Here is a 25,562-nt window from a genome sequence, read left to right on the forward strand (position 1 = left end):
AACAAAATTCATTCTAATGCTCATTATATTAGCGTTAGCCGCGCTTATGCTAACGATTAACTACGTATACGCTAACTGCGATGTTTATTTCAATCCGAAATTAAAATATGGAATAATATTCAGAACAGAAGCTCTAAATATTAAAAATGTAATTGAAACTTACCTGCTTGAACTTGATCGGGGTGTTTTGTTAGTTTCATGCGTTTCCTCCTCTTGAGGTCACCACTGCTTTTTTAAGAGGTTGCCAGGTTTTCACAACAAAACCCGCCCAATCGCGTTTCGAGGGGGTCCCCGTTAAAAATCGCGTGTTTTTGCTTCAGATTTTGAAACTATACAGTCTAATATAAGTCAAACATTGCGCTCTTTTTTTCAATTCATGATTAAAATGCAAAAAAATATCAAGGTGCAACACAGAGTGAAGAATATGCTAATGTTATTTTATATGTGATTTTTCAATTTCTGTACCTGAACATCTACAAACATAAAGAATCATTTCATTTCGATTTTTGTGCTATAGGCCTATATTTAATTGTGCTATTTGTTCATTTTTTCTTATTTACTGGCTGTCACTTGTCTTTAATGTTTAAACTTTATATTTATGTTTATTTTTGGCTAGTGATTTTTGCTGTGGTATCGAAATTGAAATAGAGAATTGTCAAATTTAATTGGTAACTAAAATATTGATGTCATATAACCTTATTTATTAGAATACAAGATAACAGATCAAAAACAATGATAACAGCAACTATTTTATTTTTTGTGACAGGGCCAGTGAAAATGTTGGCAGGGCAAGTAAAAATTTGAACCACTGGGCCAGTGGAAAAAATTCTTAGTGTTGATCCCTGACCACTCTTAGCAAAGATGATACTTATTTATTTATTTTACTTTATTTATTTAACTTGATAGACCCTGCTAATTTCATTCTTTGGGGGAAAAAGTGCTGATGTCATATTGGGTTTGGAAACAGGAAAGTGAATAAATTATATCTGAATTTTATTGAATAAAATTTTTTTTTTTGGTGAACTATTCCTTTAATTAACTAGTTTCCTTTCCACTGCCACAGTTCACACCTTTAGTATTTGTAACAACGTGATGCCCGCAGATGTTGTTGTTTACCCAAGCAGAGATATAACGTGTCAAACATCAACACTGGCCACACTGAGCTTGTCATACAGCGAACGTGACGTTTTGATTGGTTGTTATGTAAAGCGCATAATTAAGAGGTAAATGCTGAATGCGATTGCGGGCTCTGATACGCACTAGAGGAGGGACCATTCATTTTACTGCAGTTTCTTGGGACTGTTTACACACGCACACACACAGACACACACACACACACATACAAACACACACGCACACACACAAGGACACATCGAGAAAATATAATGTCTTGTGTTCAGGGGCCTTGTCAAACATCTGACGTTTAACAGCTTAGTCAGAGCCAATTTAAGAACATCATGTCGTAGCTTTGATTTGCATTAAGCCAGACCTGGCCTGCCAACACTCATTTAGTTCATTTCTCCATCGGCTCACATTCTGGAGGTTATTCCCGCCTGTTAACCTTAGACTTGAGACTTTAGTCACACTGTAGTTGGTGAGAAATCAATTTGGTCCCTTAGTTCAATATTGAAAAATGAGAGTTCTATTATCTTTTATTTACCTTCCAAATTCCAAACCTGTATGACTTTCTTTCTTCTGTGAATGTTGGAAACCAAACAATTTTGGTGACTTTAGACTTCCATTTGGACAAATTAAAAAACAAAGACACGAAACTAGATGCCAAACAAGACACAAAACATAAAAAAGTAAAGTAAACAGAAAACAAAACAAAACACCTACAAGAAAAATACAAAACCAACATAAAAACCAACATAAAACAAAGCATAAAAAACAATTAAAAAAACAAACAAAACAAAACAGTAACACAAACAGTAACACCAAAAAAACCCCACACAAAACAAAGCATAAAAACCAACATAAAACAAAACAAGACACTTACAAGAAAACAAAAATAACACAAAAATAACAAAACACCAACACAAAACAAAACAGCAAAACAAAAACCAATACAAAAAAACACAGAAAACCTAAAAAAAACAACCTTAAAATAAAATAAAATAAGACATAAACAACAAACCACACACAAGACACAAATCAGAACAGAAAACAAACAAAAGAGACATTTCTCAAAATAAGTGTCTTCTGTTTTGATGTTAGTATGAATTGCTCTTTGTTGTTTGTGAAGGTTCACGGATCTGGTGGACTCGTGTGGGAAGGTGGAGCCGAATCTGCTTTCACCTCCACAGAAGGAGTACTGGTCAATGCTAGCCTACAACCGTGCCAAACTCTGCAACATCCTCTTCTCCAGCGAGCTGCACCGCCGCATGTCGCCCCACGGCGTCACCTGTAACGCACTGCATCCTGGGAACATGATGTACACCTCCATCCACCGCAGCTGGTGGCTCATGACCCTGCTCTTCACCTTTGCAAGACCCTTCACCAAGTCTATGGTAAGAGCAAGATATGTCATTTTTCCCTCTTTCACTTGATGTAGTGGACGATTAAGAATGCTCCTTAATCGAGTTTTTTTTTTTTAGTTTTTAAACAGCTACTTCTTCAGCATCATAACTAAAATGGCAACCGATTTTGATCATTGTTCGTAGGCATCAACAACATGTCACACAATTCGATTTCTTCATGTGAAGCACACGGTAGACTTGATATACAGCTAATTTGAATGGAGTTTGATGTTAGTGTGTTGCTGCAAAAACGTTACTTTATGAATAAACCCTAAGTTGCATAAAAATATGCTGGGTGTAACAGAACATTTCCAATTTACATTTTTAATTGAAGTATTTTTGATTATATTTTCTGCGGGCCAGTAGAAAAAATCCTTAGCGTTGATCCCTGCTTACCCCTCTCTTATATCCGTTGTAAATTTAAAACAAGAAATATCTAGTTCAATAGAAAAAAATGTAGCATGCAAGCCACATTTACCTTTGTTATGCTGTCTGTCTTTATTTTTCCATATGATTGTTTTGTTTTTAATCTGTTTCTGTTGTTTATTTCTTTTGCTTTGCCACATTGCTCTTTTTAACCCAGGCTGATGTTATTATGAAACATGCTGCTTCTACTGTTTCTCTCTTTTTCTCTAAAGATTGCTTTGCCTAATTGCATCCATTATTCCAGAATGTGAGTCTCTTTATTATGGATTTCTGTATGTATCTGTCTGAAAATGTTTTTCTGCAGTTATTATATTATACTATTAATTGATTATATTATGGTTTTCATGCCAGTGGTTGCATAATTTTACATTTACACTTTCATGTGTGTGTTTTGCATTTAATAGTGTAATCATCATTAGGGGAAATAGCAGTATTGACCACATTACATTATTATACAATTACACTGTGCAAACATAGCACGCAGATTTAACACAGACTCCGAATAATAGTGCATGGTTATAGGGATATATTTTTCATATATTTTTTCACAGGCTGCAACCTGAGAACCAAATGAATAAGAAATGTGTATGCTCTTGATGTTTTAGATGTAATGTCTACATGCATGGCTGACTAGCTGTATGTTTCAGTCAGTTTTAAATAAGTGCATTAGCTTCAGGGATCCTCTTATAGGTGATTTTATGACCTCTAAGTGCAAAGTGTGTATCTAAGTGCTGAAGAATGTAATATGTGTGTGTCTATGTGAGGCTTTTGAGTTAAAAGCTTTCCAAGTGACCCATCCTCTCATAACTGTATGATGGCTTAATGTAAACGTGATTCTTGTTTAGACACTATAATGCTGAACCATTTCTAGAAGTGGCTAGATATAATCTAGAAACTAATTCTATAATCTATGATCATAGAAAACTCAACCAAGACATTAGACCTGATCACAGAACAACAGCCAATGCAATATCTTTGTTGGAATGCAAAATGTGCTGCATTTGATGATTTCTATTTTGTTGATAATGTATGTAAAGTATTAGGGATGTAACGATTAACTGCGAGCCGGTTGGAAATCGATTCAAATATGTGACGATTCAAATCGGTTGAGATGCTAAACCAGTCGCGATTCATTTAGGTGTAGGAGTTTATAAGAATCCATGACTGAGGGGAACTTACTGTCTTTAGAAAAGTTTAGATGGTATTATTTTCGTTTCCTCTTGCCATAATGCATATTAAAGTTCATAAGTGCAGCCCTGCTTTGTTTACAGCGGAAACCAAGGAAACGCTTTAAGCGCCACCTGCTGGCAGAAAGTGAATCTGCGTCTCATTCAGCTCAGCTTTCATGCAGATATTTTTTATGTATAGTTTCACAAAACTGAAGTCAAACCATTTTGTTTTTGCTTCAAATTTCGAAATTATACAATCTAATTTAGATTAAAAACTGCTCATGTTGCATGTATGCAGCATCTTTAAATCTCATTTTGTTAAAAAAAAACGCGAATCGAATCGAATTGTGAAATCAAAATCGTGAATCGAATCGAATCGTGAGTTGAGTGAATCGTTACATCCCTATAAAGTATGCATGTGTGTAGTATAAATGGATGGAATATATCAGCCATGTTGAATTTGGTCATACTACTGATTTGATGTGTAATACTGCTTTTTGCATATACTTTATAGAGAAGTAGGTATATTTGGATGCAAGGACTTTAATGTCAAAGGCTGACTCCTTAATTAAAATATTTAATGAGATACCAAGAAGATATGATTCCAACCTAGGCCGTAACCATATCTTAAAGAAAGATTTTTTTTTTTTTTGGTTGGATTAGGTGATGTTACAAATGTAATGGACCTTTTTATTTATAAATAATATTTTTATTTTAAAATATGCTCGCATTCACTCTTAATCATATGGCAAATATGCCTACAATGGCTTTGTTGATGTTTCTTATCTCTCACATTCAGTTACAAATTATATTACATGAATTGCCTAAATGATATAGCCTAATTTCAATTCCAAACAGCAAAATTTGACAAAAATAGCTTGCATCACTGGATATTACTGTCAATCATAGAACATTTTTATTGTAAAACAGATGTCAAATATAAAATTTTAGCTACTTTACACTCTTTTATCGTTAAATCTGAAGCATGGGCTGGAATCCATGCTTAGCTTCTGTGAACAGTAAAGCCGGTCTTCTTTGATGTGATTGGCCATTTCAATCAATTTGACATTTGCGAGTGCTTTCAGACCACTGGCAGGCCACCTAAAAATATCCAATCCAATGTTTCTAAAGTTCCACAATCAATCTCTCATCTCCTATGTTTGTTTCATTATATACTGTGCATTGAAGAGCAAGGTCTTGGTTTAGTGAAATTTCACTCTGAGTGGTGCTACCTGGTGGGACACAGCAGAAATGAAACAAATTGGCTGATAAAATATAGTGTCACTAATCACTTATCACTATCAAGGCTGGTTAGGATAAAAACTGGGATCAACATAGAAGAGGTACCTTTCATTGCTTGTTGCATCGAACCTGGTCAGGAATCAGTATATAAAGGAGCATGAGATGGAGTGTTTCAAAGAGAGCAGATGAAAATGCTTTGTCATCATCAAAGCAGCTTCGCTGAAGTCTATGACAGCACTCAGCTGTACTTACTCGGCTGCAGTATGTGAAAGCTGATAACATCAATGATTGAAAAAAACACTGCTGACCCACTGTGCCCACCAATACACAGGCTGAAGACGTGTTGAGAATATTTATAATCCCAACAGAAATCTTGAGGAACAGGAATCTGATATGGAGTGACACAGAACAATGCATCTTTGTCCCTCTTTCATTTCATCACCTTTTATCAAACCAGACACATTTTTGTATGTGCTGTTCTATGCCTCAAATGTCCTCAGTATTCCTCATTCAAAATCTCTGTCTCAGTCTCTCACCATTATATTTCTTACTTTTGTAAGGATTTAAAGAAAGGTTTTCATGAGGATTTTCCCTTTTCTTGGGCTCTGGTTGATTGTTAGTCATTCTTACAGCTCTTTAAATAAACATTTAGAAATACCTTTTGTTGTTGTTGTTATATGGCTCCTGTTGGAGCAATTGAAAGGAGTAAATTGATTATAATTCCATTTCTATCGAGAAAGAGAAAAAGGATGATCTTGTACTTGTTTAAATCCACATATGACAATTCATCAATAAATTCTATGAAAAAGAGTAAAGAGTAAACTCAATACTTGAAATCTCTTTGCTGTGTATCCAAAAAAATGATTACATGCCGAAATACTAGCAATCTTCTTTATTATGAAAAAGTGCTCAGTGCATTTTTTGGATGGGTTTTTTTTTTTTTTTTGGACACACAGCAAACGAATTTCAAGTATTGAGTTTTTTACTCTTTTTCGTAGAACCCATTTCTATTGAGAAATAGGCACTGTGGTCATTAAGTAGTCACATGTAGTCACATCTGTTTGGTTATGTCTACAGCCTACCTGAATTAGCTCTGGAATCATTACACATAAGTTTATAGTGGCTTGGAATCCAGTCTGAAACCAAGGGGTGCCTTCATACACTGTGTTATGTCATTGAATGGATGTGTAGTGACTGACACCTAGGCAATGGCCCAACCTGTTCTAAGTAAAATATCCAGTGAGTGGCGATAAATGTGTGCTCATTTTATTAGAAACAGATTAACTTGAATCTGGCAACATTTTATTATGCTGGTTGTTGTAATGAGTGGTGCTAAAAGGGTAATGGCACTAAAAGGTTAATCGCATTTGAAAACCAACACTACACCCTAACCAAAACCTAACCAACAGTGTTAAAAAAAGCAAGTGTGCAATAAAAACACATTTGCTATACCACAACATTTAAGCTTGCCTCAACGAGTCTTTGAGCTCTTTTATCGTGACTTGTGTTTCACGGCACTCATACCTGCAGTGCTGTACCAGGTGAGCTACTGAGCAAGTTTACTATGCAGTAAACTAATATAAACTAAGAGTAAAATATATAGTTCACAAATCAGGCAGTAAAAAAGCGATTTGAGGTAATAACGTAGTATTGTGCAAGGAACTGCACAAAATAAGTCTTTATTAATCAATAATCTGCCCCTGTAATCATAATTACTTTGAAAAGGGATAAAAGTTATTGCCATTTTACTGGCTTTATATAGGTACTTTGAGTTTTGCAAAAATTTAGGTAGAGGCACATTATTCCAGTGAGCCTATGTTGCAACAGCTTTATGTTTCAGACACAGCCATCATGTTCTGGTCTGGTGTACAAAAATACTTAAATGCTTTCATTTTCAACAAGCACCTTTGGCTGTGGATTCCTGTTGCTTTTGTTCTGCAAAAATAAATAAATATAAATAAAATTAATATAAATATAGGTGGAGTTGGATCTCCACATTTACCTGCAGGTACTGTGCTGTTCAGTAGTTTATAAATACAAGTATGATTGCTGATACTATTTCTTTCTTATAAATACAAATAGCTCTTGAAGATGACTCCTGATTTTTGAGAGGCTACTGTTTGAATTAACTTACATTGATATCAATATAATGACACAGTTGACTGGAGAATTAAACATATATTGTTGTGAGGGCCTCCCTCTAGCTGTATTAAAATTTCTAATAATGCTGCATGATGACACATACACATCTCCCAGTATGCATCTTCTGCCTCTGACTTATTGCTCTTATTATAATTATTTGATTCTAACCAAGTCCAAACGCCTTCAAACCCCACACACATATGCTGAGCAGAGGGAGGGTTGGCTGCAGAGTGACTGCGGTGTGTAAAATTAGCATGTTGGGCTCAGTAGAACATGTTGCCTGCAGCTCTATCATATGAAGCATCGAGAATGACTCACGTTCACTGTGTCCAATGCTGTGGGTGGGTCACTTTCACAAGACTGTTCAAAAGATGGGACACAATTTATTTGTTTACTTATGGATTGTCTGAAAGTTATCTGTGAGTTCAGACCACTTGTCAAAGACATTGTGTGTGATTCTCGTGAGAAATGCCTTGTGTGGGAAAGAACAGCGCACTTATTTAAATCAAGTCAGTATGATTTATTCATTTACAGTATGTGTGGGTGTGTGATAGAGGGAAATCCTTTGATTTGTTAAATATAACTAAGCTAAAACCAGTTATATCATTTCTCATTCTCCCTCCACTCTCCTTTTTTTCCCACTCATTCTGCAAGAAAATGTTCATTTAGCTTTAGTGGACAAGTTTATATGTATGTATTGTGCAGACAGTGTTGGCTACTTTGAAACTAGCTTGTCAAGCTACAAGCTAATTATACGTAGATTTAGTTAAACTAAGGTATTAATAGAAATGCACTGGGGGGGAAAATTGCCCCTTTAGGTAACTTCAATAAATAAAAAATAACTTACCAACAATATAATTTACTGTATTTCATATATAATAATTCAATCATAAATAAATGAACAAACTCAATTAGGGTGACAGTTTCAAATTTTAACAGGTAAATTTATTCTAAATGAATCAAATACACTCTAATTTACATAACCTTGTCGAACACATAGTACACTGGTTAATTTATGTGTACCTTTGCCCGTTCAATTTTAGTTAGTTACTCCCCTACAAAGGTATTCTGTTTGTGTACTGTATGTGTGTGTTTTAGTGTGTTTTATAGAGAAATGGGTAAGAATGAGATCTGCATTCATCTGTATATCTCTCACAAACACACACACACAGAAAAATACAATCACACAAAATGTCGCTTGTTTGATGTCACTGCTACAACCTGTGCCCCTTAAACTTTAAAAAATAAAGGTCCACCACTCACCAAAAGGGCACATGAAGCAGCTCTTCTGGCATTTATCCATAGATGCATGTCTGTGTTATAAAGTAACACTGTATAAAAATATTCCTCAACCTAGGCTCATTGCAAAAATGTGGCTGCAAAATATTACATTGCTTCTTGCACATTTCGCGACACTTTCAAAGTGAACTGAAACATATTAATGTTTATTATGTTGCTTGTTATACGTATGGCGGCAATTCGGAAATGAAATGTCGAATGAGATATATAGGTATATTTTTGGAGTTGTCAAAAAATGTAGGTAGAGGCACATTTTTTGAATGAGCCAAGGTTGATGTTCTACCTCAGGTTGTGCAAACGGGGTTTATACTTTTCATTTTCATCTGTATGCAATTACATTGTTTAAGTAGCAAAACAAGTTTAAGTATAGCACAGAACTTGCAGTGATTAATTTCCTGCCCCTTCCAAAAAATGAAAGAGTCTTGTGATAATTTTATGGTAATTGCAGTTGCCTTTGTTTGATGGTCTCATTGTATAAACCTGTTCTGTGTTTCACAGTTCACCCAAAGCTTCATTCCACAGTGTAGACTGATTTAGATTATGGAAACGTTTTCTTTTGCTTTTCTCTCAGACTCAAATGCTTTGCTTTCTCCATTTGTGCTGCTCTCCATATTCTTTCCTCATCTCATCTGTCTCTCTGCCTCTCTCTCACTCTATTGTGTGAGGCATGAGAACACAACAGAAGCTCTCTAAAAAGATCAATGTTACATCCCAGTCACAATAGAATTGATTCTCTTGTGCTCTCTCTTTCTTGCTCTCTCTCTCATGCTTCTCTGATATTTGTGTGTGTGTGTGTGTGTGTGTGTGTGTGTGTGTGTGTTGAACTTTTGCTTGAGTTTGCTAGACTGTCCTGTTATTATCCTGCTATCATTAACCTCATGGCATTTATCAAAACACCTTAATAGCACCACAGAATGTCACTGGGCAAACGGAAAAAAAAGACTATCTTATGAGACACGTAATTGTGTCTCTGTGTGCTTAAAGTAGATTCCTGGGGTGTGTAAGTCCATTAGAGGGGATGTTGTGTATCATAGGCATGTGTCATGGGCAAATGTCAAGTTGTCTCAAGGGTTTTGATCCCCCTGCATCCATTTCAGACATGAAGAAATTTATCCACAAAACCTTTTTAATAATTTACCTACCACTGTTTTGCAGTCAGTGTGCATTCAATGTAAATTAATACAGGCTTTAATTTTCCACTGAGCTCAAATATTGCAGATACATTTTGAATAATATATTTTATAGTGTCAATAAAATATATTTAAAAAAATGTTTATTGACAAATAAAAATATAATACAAATATATACAAATAAAAATATATTAACTATATTTGAAATAATAAATTGACACTGCAAAGTGTTACATACAGTATATATTAATAATTACACAATATCAATGTACACCAAAATACCCACCCAATACAAACACCTACACCACCATCCAATACTAATGCATATGATTAATCAGAAGAACAGAAGCATCGTGTTCAGATATTTGAAGAAAGTGGATAGTTTGTTTTCTTCACTAACATAGCATACACTTGAAGAACACCTTTATATAAACTATCTCTTTTTTCCATTTTGGTCTTAATTTATCTTAACTAGGATGCCAAATGAGTGCTTATTAAGTGATTAGTGTGAGTGCAAAAGTCTATCTAAAATCTTCTGCCTGGACTTTTGGCATTCTTAGGCCAAAGCAGACTATCTGCCACTCTCAAATACATACAACGTCAATCTGACACCCTTACAGCTAGTCTCTCTCTCTAGCTGCAGTGCAGCTGCAGTCTGTTTTTGGCAGTTTGGTCTGCCAGATACAGAGAAGAGGGAAGAGAAAGAGAGGGAGGCAGACCAACAGGTGGAGAAGAAAGGTGGGAGAAATGTGAGGAGGAAAACAGGGTGACTGAAGAAAAAGTAAATGGCAGAGGTTCTGTGTTCTGTTGCCTAGCAACCAACATTGTTCCATCTGGGGGGATGCTGCAATTTTACTGCAAAGACCAGATTACATCTTGTCAGGTGCAAGTGATTGTCTGTGCAGATATACACTTTCAATGAGACTACTTCTTTTACAAATACGTGCTAAAACAGATGAGTGTGTGTGTGTGTGTGTGTGTGTGTGTGTGTGTGTGTCTGTGTGTGTGTCCGTGCACAGATGAAACGATCAATGCTGCACACAGATCAGACACACAGGGATCACTTGCACCTGTAATTAGTCTCTGATTGTGTGTGCAGCTGCTTCTGCATTCATATTGAAGGGTTTTCATGTAAACAAAGTCATCTGTGTGTGTCTGTGTTGAGTGTATGTCACAGCAGATTAGCTATATGCTGCTATATGCTATATGTCTCTCATGTCTTTTTATGAGCATCTCTTCAGCAGTCTCAGACCTCTTAGACTGTGACTTAACCATTTGTAAAAAAAAAAACGGTGAAGACAGTTCAGTAAAGAGATTTAACAGCTAAGGGGATGAAAATGAGAATGAGAGAGGGAGAGGGCCAAAAGTAAAAAAAAAACTGATTCAAAATCTAATTTCATTTTAGGATTTTGAAAAACTTAAATCAAAGAAACTCTATCCACAATTGAGGCGATCATCAGTATCAAAATGTTTTAGATGGCTAATTAAATCAAAGAAGTCAGGAATTTCATTTAATAGAAGTGAAAAGGGAATCAGTGGATTATTCCAGCACTACACATCAGCCAGTGGTTTAAGAAGAAGTATTTTATGGATTTTATGTCTTTTTTATGATGAAATAAATCATCATAGGCCATTAAAAAACTACTGTCATGATTTACACACAGTGAATCAGTGATGAAAAGGTGTGGACACATTTTTGCGGCTAACCTTGTTGCATATGCATTTGTAGGAGTTTCCCTGTCAGATGCAGAATTTATGGGAGGGGAATATGTAAATTAATCAAGCAAGGTGAATTACTAAGGTTTGTGGTAGTCAGTTTACTGGTATTTGCGCCATAATTTAACACCCAAAAAAGTATGTCTTAACACATTTTGCGCCCGTGTTATTAGTATATTACACACACCTGATTATCGGCTCTACATGAATTTGCACTGGTCATTATGAAAATGATCTGACTGTGTCCGTATTCTTTCATTCTTGCATTGTCAGTAGAGCAACCACAGAAATTTCCACTCCCATCAATGTTTTTTTATAGGATTGCACTCTCACCAATTTGCCGTGTTTAGTATATCTGGTCCATATATGAATTGAAGTTTTCAGGATATCTAAACATTACTATATATGTTATATACACTACCGTTCAAAGGTTTGGTGTTGCTATGATTTTAAGATGTCTCACCAAGGATGTAAATATTTAATCAAAAATACCATAAAGCAGTAATATTATGCAAATATTTAGTTTTCCTTTTTTTATTTTTATACATTTAAACATTTAATTTATAGTAATTTATTCCATTACTCCAGTCTTCAGTGTCACACAATCCTTCAGAAATCATTCTAATATACTGATAAACGTATTATTATTATCAACATAGAAAACAGTTATGCTGCTTAATGTTTTGTGGAAACCTTGATACAAAAGAACAGCATTTATTTGAAATAGAAATATTTTCCCTTACAGAAAAACCACATGAACTTCACATGTGCAAACACATGTTAAAATCACATGTGAAATATATGAAACACATTTGAACAAATGTGGACACGTGGACAATATGTGATCATATGTGGAAATGTTCCAAAACAACGTTTCACGTGTGTTTCACATATTTCACATGTGATTTAACATGTGATTGCACATGTGAAGTCCATGTGGGTTTTCTGTAAGGGTTGTAACAGATGTAAAAGTCTTTACTGTCATTTCTGATCAACGTAATGCATCCTTGCTAAATAAAAATAATAAAAAATAAAACAAAATCTTGCTGACCCCAAACTTATGAATGGTAGCAAGCATATTAGAATGATATACTCCATTGAAACAAAAAGGACAATGCCAGTGCAATTTCTCACTCAAATTGTTATGCTGATAATATAATTAGCAATAATAATTTAGAGAAATGCATTTTACTAGACTTTTGGACCCTGCTGTATAGCTGTACTCTGTAATCTCTTCCACATGATGCATGACATATCTGTCTTTCTCCTCAGCTCATCTCTAGTGATGCAGATGGGGCCATACAGAGAGCTGGGAGATTCAGAGTGGAGAACGGTTCAATAGATGAGGTAAGATACTGAAATATTGTACAGTCTGAAATGTGTGTGTGCGCATTGTATATACTGAAATCCAATTTGCCGTGTTTAGTATATCTGGTCCATATATGAATTGAAGTTTTCAGGATATCTAAACATTACTATATATGTTATATACACTACCGTTCAAAGGTTTGGTGTTGCTATGATTTTAAGATGTCTCACCAAGGATGTAAATATTTAATCAAAAATACCATAAAGCAGTAATATTATGCAAATATTTAGTTTTCCTTTTTTTATTTTTATACATTTAAACATTTAATTTATAGTAATTTATTCCATTACTCCAGTCTTCAGTGTCACACAATCCTTCAGAAATCATTCTAATATACTGATAAACGTATTATTATTATCAACATAGAAAACAGTTATGCTGCTTAATGTTTTGTGGAAACCTTGATACAAAAGAACAGCATTTATTTGAAATAGAAATATTTTCCCTTACAGAAAAACCACATGAACTTCACATGTGCAAACACATGTTAAAATCACATGTGAAATATATGAAACACATTTGAACAAATGTGGACACGTGGACAATATGTGATCATATGTGGAAATGTTCCAAAACAACGTTTCACGTGTGTTTCACATATTTCACATGTGATTTAACATGTGATTGCACATGTGAAGTCCATGTGGGTTTTCTGTAAGGGTTGTAACAGATGTAAAAGTCTTTACTGTCATTTCTGATCAACGTAATGCATCCTTGCTAAATAAAAATAATAAAAAATAAAACAAAATCTTGCTGACCCCAAACTTATGAATGGTAGCAAGCATATTAGAATGATATACTCCATTGAAACAAAAAGGACAATGCCAGTGCAATTTCTCACTCAAATTGTTATGCTGATAATATAATTAGCAATAATAATTTAGAGAAATGCATTTTACTAGACTTTTGGACCCTGCTGTATAGCTGTACTCTGTAATCTCTTCCACATGATGCATGACATATCTGTCTTTCTCCTCAGCTCATCTCTAGTGATGCAGATGGGGCCATACAGAGAGCTGGGAGATTCAGAGTGGAGAACGGTTCAATAGATGAGGTAAGATACTTATGAAATATTGTATAGTGTGAAATGTGTGTGCGCACTGTATGTGATGAATTGTAAAAGATCCAAAAGTGTTACAAAACTTGCCAGGCTAGAGGTTAAACAGCTCTACTATTGTTGAAGTTCTCGTGAGCATGGAGAGATTCAACAAGGGTTTGAACTCATCTGCTTGATGGCTGCGGGTTCAAGTCAGTGCAGCACTGCAGGCACGGGGGCGATACAATGTATGTAAATGCATGCATAAGATGTGAAGGTGCACAGGAAGAGGAGCACAGATTAAAAGAAGTGGGTGGAAGGATGAAGAAAAGAGAAAGAGAACAGATGTATTCATCTGGCAGTGAGCAACAAATCAAAACTGCCAGCTTTTGGGTTTTGTGAGCATGTCTGTAGGTGTTTCAATGAAACACACATGCATCAGCAAAAACAACAATCGAAGCCAAGTGATTCAATCAGTCCCCAATGTTCTTGCTCTCCTATTCTCCCTATTTTTCCCATCGCTCTTTCTTTCCCTCCATCCACTTGTTCTTTTCATTTCAAGCACCAGACTGTAGCTATGACAACCTCCAATGATGTATCCCACCAAAACAGACCTCTGATTGGTTGTCAGTGATTTAGGGTGGACTGTCACCATAGTGATTATGGTTCCTAAGAGTATATAGGAAGGCTGTTGTTTACGTTGAGTTATTTACAATTTGTCAGTGTGAAAATATCAATGGAATTTGTGCTGGAACATGATGGGATTGATTATTAGGTGAGCAGAGGTGTACCAGACATGTTTGTGTTTGCATATATGTGTGCGCCCTACAACAAAGCAATAAAAAAGTGAGAGAGTTTCAGGCTAGTTGACAAAACAGTCACTTGCCCTTTCGAGCCAGTGTTGCTTTCCAGCTGAAATTTTACATTTCATCTATTTTTGTGTATTTGGGACATAAAGTTTTGTTTTTATGACCTATTCTACATTGTTGTTTAGGGCGACTAAACGTCCTCTTTTTCCCGGACACGATTTCTAAATTGCCCAAATGTCTGTGTTTTGTCTTGTTTTCCTATCATTTTTATAGTTGCTGAAGGTAATGACTGTAAAGCACAACAGACATTGTACATAACTGACCAATCAAGGTGTGCGAGACAGTGGGATCCACAGGGAACGGTCAAACATTGCGAATATGCATACATAAAATGTATGAGGACTCTAGAGAGCATGTCAATAGGAAAACAAAGCCAAAACCCAGACATTTTAGTCAACTTAGAAATCATGGCCAGAACATGTCCAAGAAAAAGAGGATATATGGTCACCCTATTGTTGTTGTTGCAAATTCTGTTGACTTGTCTTGAAGATAATATTATTTGGCTGGCTAACATAGAGGTTTTCTTGAATTTACAAGAATGATTTATGATAGTCTTGAGCATTCAATTAAAAGCCGTTTAAAAAAATTAATCAGTAATGTTTTACATCATATGCCATCATTTTTCAGTCATAATGTGATTGTAAAGTAACATTTACAGCTTTGTGCAAATTGCCTTTTTGTAAAGAAAAAAATATCTTTGTGAATAAACAGAAATTGTAAAGAAAACATATTTTATATAGTAAATATACATTTATATTTATATTAAATATAAATATTTCTAGCAAAAATACACAGCTAAAAATAAATATTGATCACTCTTTTTTGTTGGGGCTAATGGAAATGTTGCAGGGCGAGGAAAAAATATATAACTCTGATTGGTTAAATTCTTGGTGGGACTTTTCTGTAGACCTCTGACTATACGCCTGGAACATGGAGGAGAACTGACGTCCATCTGGAGAACCCAGAGTATCACACCAGATGGTACTTCAAGTACTTCCTGGGAAAAGGTGGGAATCCACTGCCAAGTATAGAGTATGCACACAGACACACACACAGATTTGCAAATTCTCTTGTATACGCATACTGTACATGCACACATATTCATGTTGGGATTTTATCTCTTTTTACTCAACACAGCATAATGAAGAGTATAACACTGTTTTGAGGAATCCCATTCAATTATATTTTGGCTAGCATATAGTGTATGGGAAAGAACAATTTTAATTACATAGGGAATAATTGAACACAGTTTGAGTAGGGTTGGAATTTGAGTTCTTATTCAGAATCAGTTCCATTTAAAAATATCTACTTAAAAATTATTTGAACCGAATCATTTTTATCGCATATGGTACCATTAACAATTTTCCAGTGTTTGCATTCTTATGCTGAGGAGAATTAAGCACCAAATTCTAGTGTTTTAGTATAAAAAGAGTATAAAATGCTTTGACACTGCTTAACATTCTGCGATATGCTTCATCACTCTCTTTTTCTTTTCTCTGTCTTTCTTTCTCTCCCTTCCTCACGCAAAAATACAAACACTGTTGTTCCCGCACACATTCTCGAGGCAGATGCTGCATTATGTCTCTTTAATTGATTTAAATCACTGCAAATACCTTTCATTCAATGAGAGAGAGATTGAATGAGAGAGAGGGAGAGAGACCGAATACACTATAGAGGAAGGGTGGAGATGCAGAGACAGACCAGATCTTGTCTTCTAATTGGATTTCAGCCTCTTTTCATTTGTCTTCTGTCTGTAAATCTGGTCTGTCTCAGTCCAAAATATTCTCCTCAAACAGCAGGCTTCAATCCCTGCCTTCCTCTTTCCCTCTTATTCTGATGCGCCAGGAATAGATCTAAATAAACAGGCATCTTCACAGTCACGTCTCTGAGGACAGTTCACATGGTCACAGCGCGTCGGTGTGGCATCTATCAGCATCATTGCGCAAGCAGCACATCAAGAAGGCAAAAGTTACATTATATAGAAAAGAAAATAGCCCAAAAGAGAAAAAAGTAAAAGTTTGATTCACTCATTTTCTTTTGACGCATTGATTAAATTCCATCTGATATTTCATATGCATCAGTCATGAAATACTGTATGTTAATCGTTAAACATTTTTGTTGGTCGGTAATCTAAGTACTACAAATTTTATAAACATATAAAATACATGTATAAATTATTACATGTGAATTAATAGCAACGTCTTAGGGTGCGTCACATACACACAGTCCACTGGCAAGATTATACACACTTTCTCTTCCATCTGCAAATACTAAAACTTTTTTTTACTATGCATAAAATGAGCAATTAATAAGTGATATTTTATTGTACTGTCAATAACACAGCTATTGCTCAATGAGGAAAGCATCATAGCAATTTATTTGTAAACACTACCATTCAAAAGTCTGGGGTCATTCGTTTTGTTTTTTTTTTCAAGAAATTAATAAATTATATTATATAATATATTAAAATAGAAGACAGTTCTTTTAAAATTGTACTGTATTTTTGATCCAACAAACGCAGCCTTCATGAGCATAAGAGACTTCTTTCAAAAATATTAAAACGTTTGTTCGGTAGTGTTTATCTGAGATCTGTGAAAGTATTTTAACATTGAGACATTAAATACATCAATCAAATAGCAATGTGCATTTAATAGCTCATTTTAAAAAATGCAGAGGCATTGCAGGGATTTGCAATGACTTTGCCTTTATTCTGTAGTTCATCAAAACTATGTGGGGACGGATGCTGAGAAGAACCCCTTCTTCCTGTCTGTGGTTCTGTCAGACCAGAACAACCAAAGGGTCCCACAGTATCGAGCCATCCTCTGGCGCAAGATGGTGAGTCAGCCAGTGACAGGTAACAGCATGTGTGTGCGTCACTTTTGCTCTGTGCAGTGACTCACATAACAGATTGACCTCTTCATGAAGTGACTCTACATTGTCTCAAAGGCCAGTATGTGAAGACTAAATGCCTAAAAAAACCATGAATAGCACACGGTATTAAATGTCACTTTCCAATGAGCAACAAGGTCTCGGTTATAAAACCCTGGGTCATAGCCTCCAGCAATACTGGCTTGTTATGCCGTGTCATATTTCGCTTCATGTTCGTATTAATTTGTGAAATGTGTCCTTCTCCTTCAGGGTACTCTAAAAATCAGCCTTCCATACAGTCCAACAAAAACACTATCAGTCAAATCTATATTAAGGTAAGTCTGTTTGTAACGCATCCTACTTGCCTGTAAACAAATGCACATGAGAAGATTTCATTTGAGTGAAATAGATAAAAATGCATTAATTTGACCCTTTCACCTTCCAGTGCCATGAATGTGGATCGTTTTGAAAAGGGCCCGAGGGAGATCCTTAACCCAGAGATTCAGAAGGTGCCCACCCACACCTGTCAATCAACATCACGTCATCTGCTCTGTTAATTACTGTCTATTTCTGCTCTGGTTTGTTGTTCTGCTTCATAATCACTTTAGGATTCAAACACAGGCACAATCTGAGCTGCTGTTGCTCCAGAGAGCTTTGCTTTTGTGGAAATGTGTGCCACTAATCAAAGGCGATTGTCAGTGGCATTCAGATATTTGAATGCATGAACACACTCTCTGTAATGTTTGTGTAACCCACACTATTAGTGCTCCTAACTGGTGTTTAGAAATTTAACCTCGATGGAAACTGAATGTTTTATTGTACGGAGATATAATTGATGTTTTGAACTGTTTTTTCAATTGTTGGCAGGACTTACTGGTGCTGGAGGAGCAAGAGGTGTGTACTGTCAGATGTGTGTATGTGTTTGATTTGTGTATGGAATGAAAATAAATGACCTTCTTAATGATTTCTGTATCCATTTTTTTATCAATTCCCCCTGAATGCTCATCACATGTGTTTGTATGTTCTTACAGGGTAGTGTAAATTTTAAATTTGGTGTTCTTTATGCCAAAGATGGACAGCTGACAGATGATGAAATGTTCAGCAATGGTGAGCACAGAACCACTCATAACATGCTCATAATACTAAATATTTATTTCCCTTTCTACTGACAACATTTGTGCTACACACACTGTTGAATAATAATTAGCAACAGCCAAATAGACATCGATTTTTCTAGTTGAATATTGTTTCAATCAGAAATATACCATATTAAGGATGCACAATGCAATTAATTCACGTGAATTTTAGAATGTGAGCAGCATAAGGTAGCTACCTTGATGTCATTTCAATTTATTAATGCTCTGTGTTCATGTTGGGTTTTTTTTCAGAATCAGGAAGTGAGACTTTCGACAAATTTCTGAATCTCCTTGGCAACACGATCTGTCTGCAGGGCTGGGCAGGGTATCGAGGAGGACTGGACACTAAGAGTAGGACAAATACACATAAATAAAACACGTCTTTACAGATCAACAGAGGAATTTGTTTTTACCCTTTCAAGTGAATTTTGCACATTCATGTTTTTTTCTCTCTCTGTTTAGACGACACTACAGGAATAAATTCCATATACACAGTCTATCAGGGTCATGAGCTCATGTTCCATGTTTCCACCATGTTACCTTATTCTAAAGAGAACAAGCAACAAGTAAGTTGTGGCTTAACATAAGCTACATAACACACAGCTTGGTACTATATTGTTTTTCGACCGATATTGGGGTTTTTTACACTACCATTTTCATTTTTGGAATCGCAATTCACAAGTTTGGGGTCTGTAAGATTTTAAATGTTTCTGAAAGAAGTCACCAAGGCTGCATTTATTTGATCAAGAACACAGTAAAATATTAATATTGTGAAATATTTCTACAGTTTAAAATAACTGTTTTTTAATTGAATGTGTCCTTGCTGAATAAAAGCATTCATTTCATAAAAAATACAAAATAAATCTTACTAACCCCAAACTTTCGAACAATCCAGCGGTTTTATACATCAGTCAGTCCTGGATATATATCAGCCAATAATGAATATTTAATTTTTCATGCTTATTACCTTTCCTATTATTTTTACTTTTAGCTTAACTGTCATAATTTAAAGCTCTCTTAGGGTTAACCTTCAAACGCACCAATAATTTAATAACACTGTTAAATGTAATTTTAGCAAATCCTAAAATACCCATTTTTCACACTGTACATTATAATTGTGTGGTGTCTAAATTCACTTGTAGCATTTGAAATGACTAATTTAACTCTTTTTAATAGACGAAATAGTATAGAATTTTAATATCTGCCGTTATCAACCATAGCATGACAATATTTATCAGATTTTCATATCATCAGTATCATTATCAGCCCATTTCTGATGGTTTTAGAAAATCCCATTTCTGATATGATCACTATCCAAATGGGATTTTCTAAAACCAGTCGTGTCCAAATAGACACGACTATAGACACATTCAGGTTCAACAAAAAAAAACAACACATCTATGTAAAACTACAAATAGAATGAGAGAAAGACAAATAGAGAGCAGAGGACACAGACAGAGAGGAGGAGTAATCAAAGAGAAATCTGAATGATCTGAGAAGGGAGCTGCATGTGTTTGTTGAGGCACAAAGGATGCAGTCTGTAGCTCAGTAGGTGGTGAGGGGAAATCAGGCTATATTTAATATCCAAAAGCACTGGACATCACAGCAGTCAGTCTCTCCCTCTCTTTTCTCTGTTGCCTTTCCCCCTTCCCCCCTCAGCTCCATATCCTGATTACATCAAGCGTCAATCACTTCACTCTCTCTCACTTCATATCCCTCTCTTCTCTTGATTATATCACACAGTAATCCTTCTTTCTCTCTTTCTATCCTTCTGTTTCTCACTTTTTCTGATCAGATCATATGATTGAGTACCGGTAGTGCTCTTGTGCACTGGAGTGCTTGTGGAAGAATTCACAATAGCAGGATTTTCAAAGTATTTCTGTCGGTTTAAGGTCTCGGCACTCTACAGCCGAGAGCCGCTTCAGCCCTTAATGTCAATAACTACCTTTACCATTGCTGAACCGCTCATGAAATGAGCAGGAAAGCTGATGCACTCTAAAAGTCTCTTGCTGACCCCTAAAAGCATGCAGACAAACCAAACAGTCAGAAGACTCAGAAATCAAGTAGAGTTCACAAGGAAGAGCGAGTCTTTTCTTGAAAGAAAACTCTTCTTAAAGGTTGACCAAAAAAAAGAATGAAAATTCAGTCATCATTTTCTCACCCTCACGTCGTTCCAAACGTGAATGAGTTTCTTTCTTCTGTGGAGCTCAAAAGAAGTATTTAAGAACCTTTACAGCTATTTTCCATCAAGGACAGTTCATAGTGAATTCATAGCTCCAAAAAGAAAAAAACATGTCATACAAGCACCATAAAAGTGACTTGTGTGGTATATTTCAAGTACTTTGAACTCATGCGTTTTGTGTGAGGAATATTTTTGAATCTGTAACCTTTCTGAATCGGCAACACTTTTGAATGTGTAAACAGCTGTAAATAACAACATAAGTCATTATTTACTAATTCAAAAATGTTGAGTTGCTGCATTTCTGTTCACAAAATGCACAAAAAACTATTTGCACACGAAGCAGTGTTTCCATCCCATGTGTTCAAGGGAATGTAATTGTCACTGAATAACCAGAGCAGCATTTGAGGTGCTATGCAATTATATTGGTCTGATGATATTTTCTTCTTCTCTCCAGTCAAATGACTTTTGTTGAGGCAAAGCAAAATAATTGTTTTTAGGAAATTTTATTCCCAATTTTGGAAATGTTATTCATGTTATTCACAAAAATTCTACTGTGGCGTGAACACCATACAGGTTTGGAAAAACATGAGGGTGAGCAGTTTTTTGGGTTAACTGACTGATCCTAGAAGGCTCAACCCTGCTTGTCAGATGCTAGAAACATGTGGGAGTCAGTCATGAAAGCCTGTTGGTATTGTTCAAGTGTTATACAGTATGTCATTGGAAGGATGCTCTTGTGTAAGGAAGAGGGGAAGTGGCAGAGAATCATAATTGAGCTCTCAGTAGAAATTAATCTGTCACTGCAATAAATAAATATTAATTCCTGTCACAGCTCACGGTCACACCCGAGTATCTGTGTCTGGATGCGTGTGTTTGTGTGTGTGTGTGTGTGTGTGTGTGTGAGAGAGAGAGAGAGAGAGATACTGGTGCAGAGGGCCACGTGAAAAGCAGCCATGTAGTAATTGAGCTTTAAGGGGATATTTTGTGTGTGTGCTCTTGAGATAAAAGATAAAAGCTCCTTTCCAACCATAATGGTCCAGACTCATTAACAAGCTCAATTATGCTTTCTGGCTAACAGGCTTGAGGTGTCAGAGGTCATATAGCAGCTTTTGAATGTCCACATATGCACAAAGGCCAAACACACCAACAAACCCACACACATAGGCATGTGCTCTTTTCAAAATGAAACTTTTATCCTTCATTTGTTCATACTGGAGAGAAAAAAAATGGTTTAATACTTTCAGGAAACAAAAGCAGCCTTTTGAAATGTGCTTCATGAATGCATGATTATAGCTTTCATTCTTGTACTCTGTGCAGGTAGAGAGGAAGAGACACATTGGGAACGACATCGTGACCATTGTGTTTCAGGAGGGAGATGACGCCTCTCCGTCCTTCAAACCCTCTATGATTCGCTCCCATTTCACACGTATCCTTCATCCTCAAGCTGAGTGGAAATGATGCAATGAGTCACTCAATGACAGTGACATTAGACTATTTATGGGTGATGTTTTTTTTCTTTACAAGACAAAGGTTAAAAAAATTCATATAAATTAATTTAGATTTTTGTTTAAATTAGTTTTGCACATCAAGCAATTATATTTCCTTTACGTACCCCACAGATATTTTTGCCTTAGTTCAATATAATAGCCAGAATGATAGTTACAGGTAAAAACGTTTATTTGTATATTAAAAGTATGTTAAATGTTGTTTTAATAATATATTAAATATTATTATATTGCATATACACTACTGGTCAAAAGTGTGGGTTAAGTAAGATTTTTTTTAATGAAATTAATACTTTTATTCAGCAGGGATGCATTGAATTGATCAAAAATGAAAGTAAAGACATTTAGAATGTTACAAAAGATTTCCCATTTCAAGTCATTCTTGTTCTTTTGACCTTTCTATTTATCAAAGAATCCTTAAAAAATTATGATGAGCTCTAATATTAAGCAGCACAACTGTTTTCAAAGTCAGCATATTACTATGCTTTCTGAAGGATCATGTGACACGGAAGAAGTAATGGCTTTGTCTTCACAGGAATAAATAATATTTTAAAATATATTACAATAGAAAAGTTATTGGTTACACTTTATTTCGATAGTCCACTTTAGACATTCTACTAACTATAAGTAACTTTGTAACTACATGTCAACTAATTCTCATTAATTTGCAACTACATGTCTACTAACTCTCAGAGTAGACTGTTAGGGTAGGTTTAGGGTTAGTAGAATAAGTTGACAAAGAAAGAGTTAGAAGATATTAAGCAGACAGTCTACTAATACTCTACTAACTGCTAGTTGACATGTAGTTGCAAAGTTACTTACTGTTAATATAATGTCTAAAGTGGACTATCGAAATAAAGTGTTACCAAGTTATTTTACATTATAATAATATTTTAGACTTCAAAAACATAAATAAAAAAAAAAACTATTTGAATGGTATTGTATATTATTTGTACCTTAATCATTTTGTTATGTTGCAGGTTGAAGATTTTCTCAGAGGAGAGTGTGCCGCTGTTTGGCCCTCCCCTCCCTTCCCCACCAGTGTTCACAGACCACCAGGAGTTCAGGGACTTTTTACTAGTTAAATGTTAGTAAATTCACCAGTACATAGAGCTATACACAGCATGAAATCAGTTGTTTTCATTCATGAAGTCAGCTGTGAACACCAGCCATATCACAGACTATTAATAATAATTCAAGGCATAAGTTTACTAATATTTCAAGTCACAGTGATTTTTTTCCCCAGTCAAAAATAGATTATATTACATAATTTTAAATCCATTCCAAATGCATTCCTGTTGTCTGCAGTACACAGATCTCCTGTTAGAATGTACACCTGTGTTTTTCTCTTGCCAGCTTTAATGATTTGTTTTGCCTCATGAACTCCGTAAAGCAGATGCTTTCATTAGACAGACCTTGTAAAATGTGTCATGCTGTTTCCTAAGGGTAATTCTGTTACATAATACTGCTACTTATCCCTCTGTCTCCTATAGTAATAAATGGAGAAAAAGCCACTCTTGAGACCCCCACTTTTGCTCAGAAACGTCAGCGTACGCTGGACATGCTGATCAGATCCCTGTACCAGGATCTCATGCCTGACATGCCCAAGGTATGGACACAGTGTTTCTCAATTAGGGGGCCTCATATATAAATAATGAGGAAGCCAAATTTAAAAGTGTGATTCCTAGACCTGAAAATACAACCTTTTAATTCCAACTTTTTTTTCAAAATGAATGCACATTTTTCTAGTTATGCCAAGCTCTAAAATATTTTTTCGGTTAGAAATTGTAAACAATATATTAAAAAAAAATCCCTATCCACTGAAATTACAAACAAGAGCCATGGGGCCTTCAAATATTATTGTGGACAATGAGGGGCCTTGGAGTAAAAAATGTTGAGAAGCACTGATTTAGCACAATACTTTTCTGTATTTCACTACGTATATCCTCAAACTTTGACCTCAGTTCATTTTTCTGCCATATATGTTCAGATGTTTTGCACTGATGTTTCTTTACACATTTCTCTTTTAGTCTTATATACCACTCTTCCAAACCACTGAGCTTTTAAATGCAATTTCATTCTGTTGCAGTCCCCTGTTAGCTGGCACTAGAGATGGACTAGAGATTGTCTATTACTGTTTCTATTGTAGAGTTCTTATATTCTTCATTTAATAGGGTTGGGAATCAAGAACCGGTTCCATTTATTTTAATAAAAGACTTTAACTGAATCATACAAAGACTAAACTGACAGTAAACCTTTCTGTTGTTTTTCTCTCATATGCAACAACAACAGTTCAACCGATAAGGTTTTATTTTTTTAACAAATGAATCTTAGACCTTGAGTCAGATCTTTATCAAAAGGAATCATAAATGAGTATTGTATAGTATACATCTTTTTAAAAAGGGGAAAGATGCTACTGAAAGAGTGATTAACAGAATTCACGGAACAAGAATTGTGAAGTAGAATCAGAATTTGAACATTATTTAATTCCTATCTCTATCTACGATGGCTGGTAATGTACAGTGGTGTAAGAACTTGTTAGTTTCTGCTTTGCTCTGTCTTTCTGGCAGTTTCTGGGTCAGTCTCTCAGATCCATCTTTATCTGTATTGCTCCTGCAGGTTCCCTTCTCTCCGCAGAACATGCTGAACCGACGCTCATTCAGCGATGTACTGCCAGAGTCACCCAAATCCGCCCGTAAAAAAGAGGAGGCACGTCAGGCTGAGTTTGTTCGAGTGGGACAGGTAGGATCTATAACTAAATATATATACAGTATATATATATATATATATATATATATATATATATATAAAAAGATATGAATGTATAAAAGTTAATGTCACAATATGAGTAATGTTATTTATAACTATAATATTGTGTCCAGGCCTTGAAGCTGAAAACTATAGTTCGAGGGGATGCGCCCACCAGTCTAGTCACCACTGGCCTTTGCAGGAAAGAG

The 25,562-nt window shown here is 35.4% G+C and overlaps 1 protein-coding gene across 4 annotated transcripts in view; it reads left to right on the forward strand.

Annotated features, from left to right (window-relative positions):
• The window catches only part of garnl3 (GTPase activating Rap/RanGAP domain like 3), a 73,427-nt gene that overhangs the window by 29,851 nt on the left and 18,014 nt on the right, over window positions 1–25,562 (forward strand). For all 4 annotated transcript variants that reach the window (XM_016493364.1, XM_016493362.1, XM_016493365.1 and 1 more), the window contains exons 3-17: window positions 12,916–12,990; window positions 15,825–15,924; window positions 17,634–17,752; window positions 18,056–18,120; window positions 18,231–18,294; window positions 18,653–18,679; window positions 18,817–18,892; window positions 19,174–19,272; window positions 19,384–19,487; window positions 22,418–22,526; window positions 22,720–22,765; window positions 23,586–23,692; window positions 24,099–24,214; window positions 25,225–25,347; window positions 25,488–25,562. In XM_016493364.1, the coding sequence (XP_016348850.1) occupies window positions 12,916–12,990; window positions 15,825–15,924; window positions 17,634–17,752; window positions 18,056–18,120; window positions 18,231–18,294; window positions 18,653–18,679; window positions 18,817–18,892; window positions 19,174–19,272; window positions 19,384–19,487; window positions 22,418–22,526; window positions 22,720–22,765; window positions 23,586–23,692; window positions 24,099–24,214; window positions 25,225–25,347; window positions 25,488–25,562 (1,305 nt within the window). The remainder of the gene's footprint in view (window positions 1–12,915; window positions 12,991–15,824; window positions 15,925–17,633; window positions 17,753–18,055; window positions 18,121–18,230; window positions 18,295–18,652; window positions 18,680–18,816; window positions 18,893–19,173; window positions 19,273–19,383; window positions 19,488–22,417; window positions 22,527–22,719; window positions 22,766–23,585; window positions 23,693–24,098; window positions 24,215–25,224; window positions 25,348–25,487) is intronic.

Source organism: Sinocyclocheilus anshuiensis, unplaced genomic scaffold, assembly GCF_001515605.1.
Source record: "Sinocyclocheilus anshuiensis isolate Anshui unplaced genomic scaffold, SAMN03320099.WGS_v1.1 scaffold1392, whole genome shotgun sequence".
Taxonomy (NCBI): Eukaryota; Metazoa; Chordata; class Actinopteri; order Cypriniformes; family Cyprinidae; genus Sinocyclocheilus; species Sinocyclocheilus anshuiensis.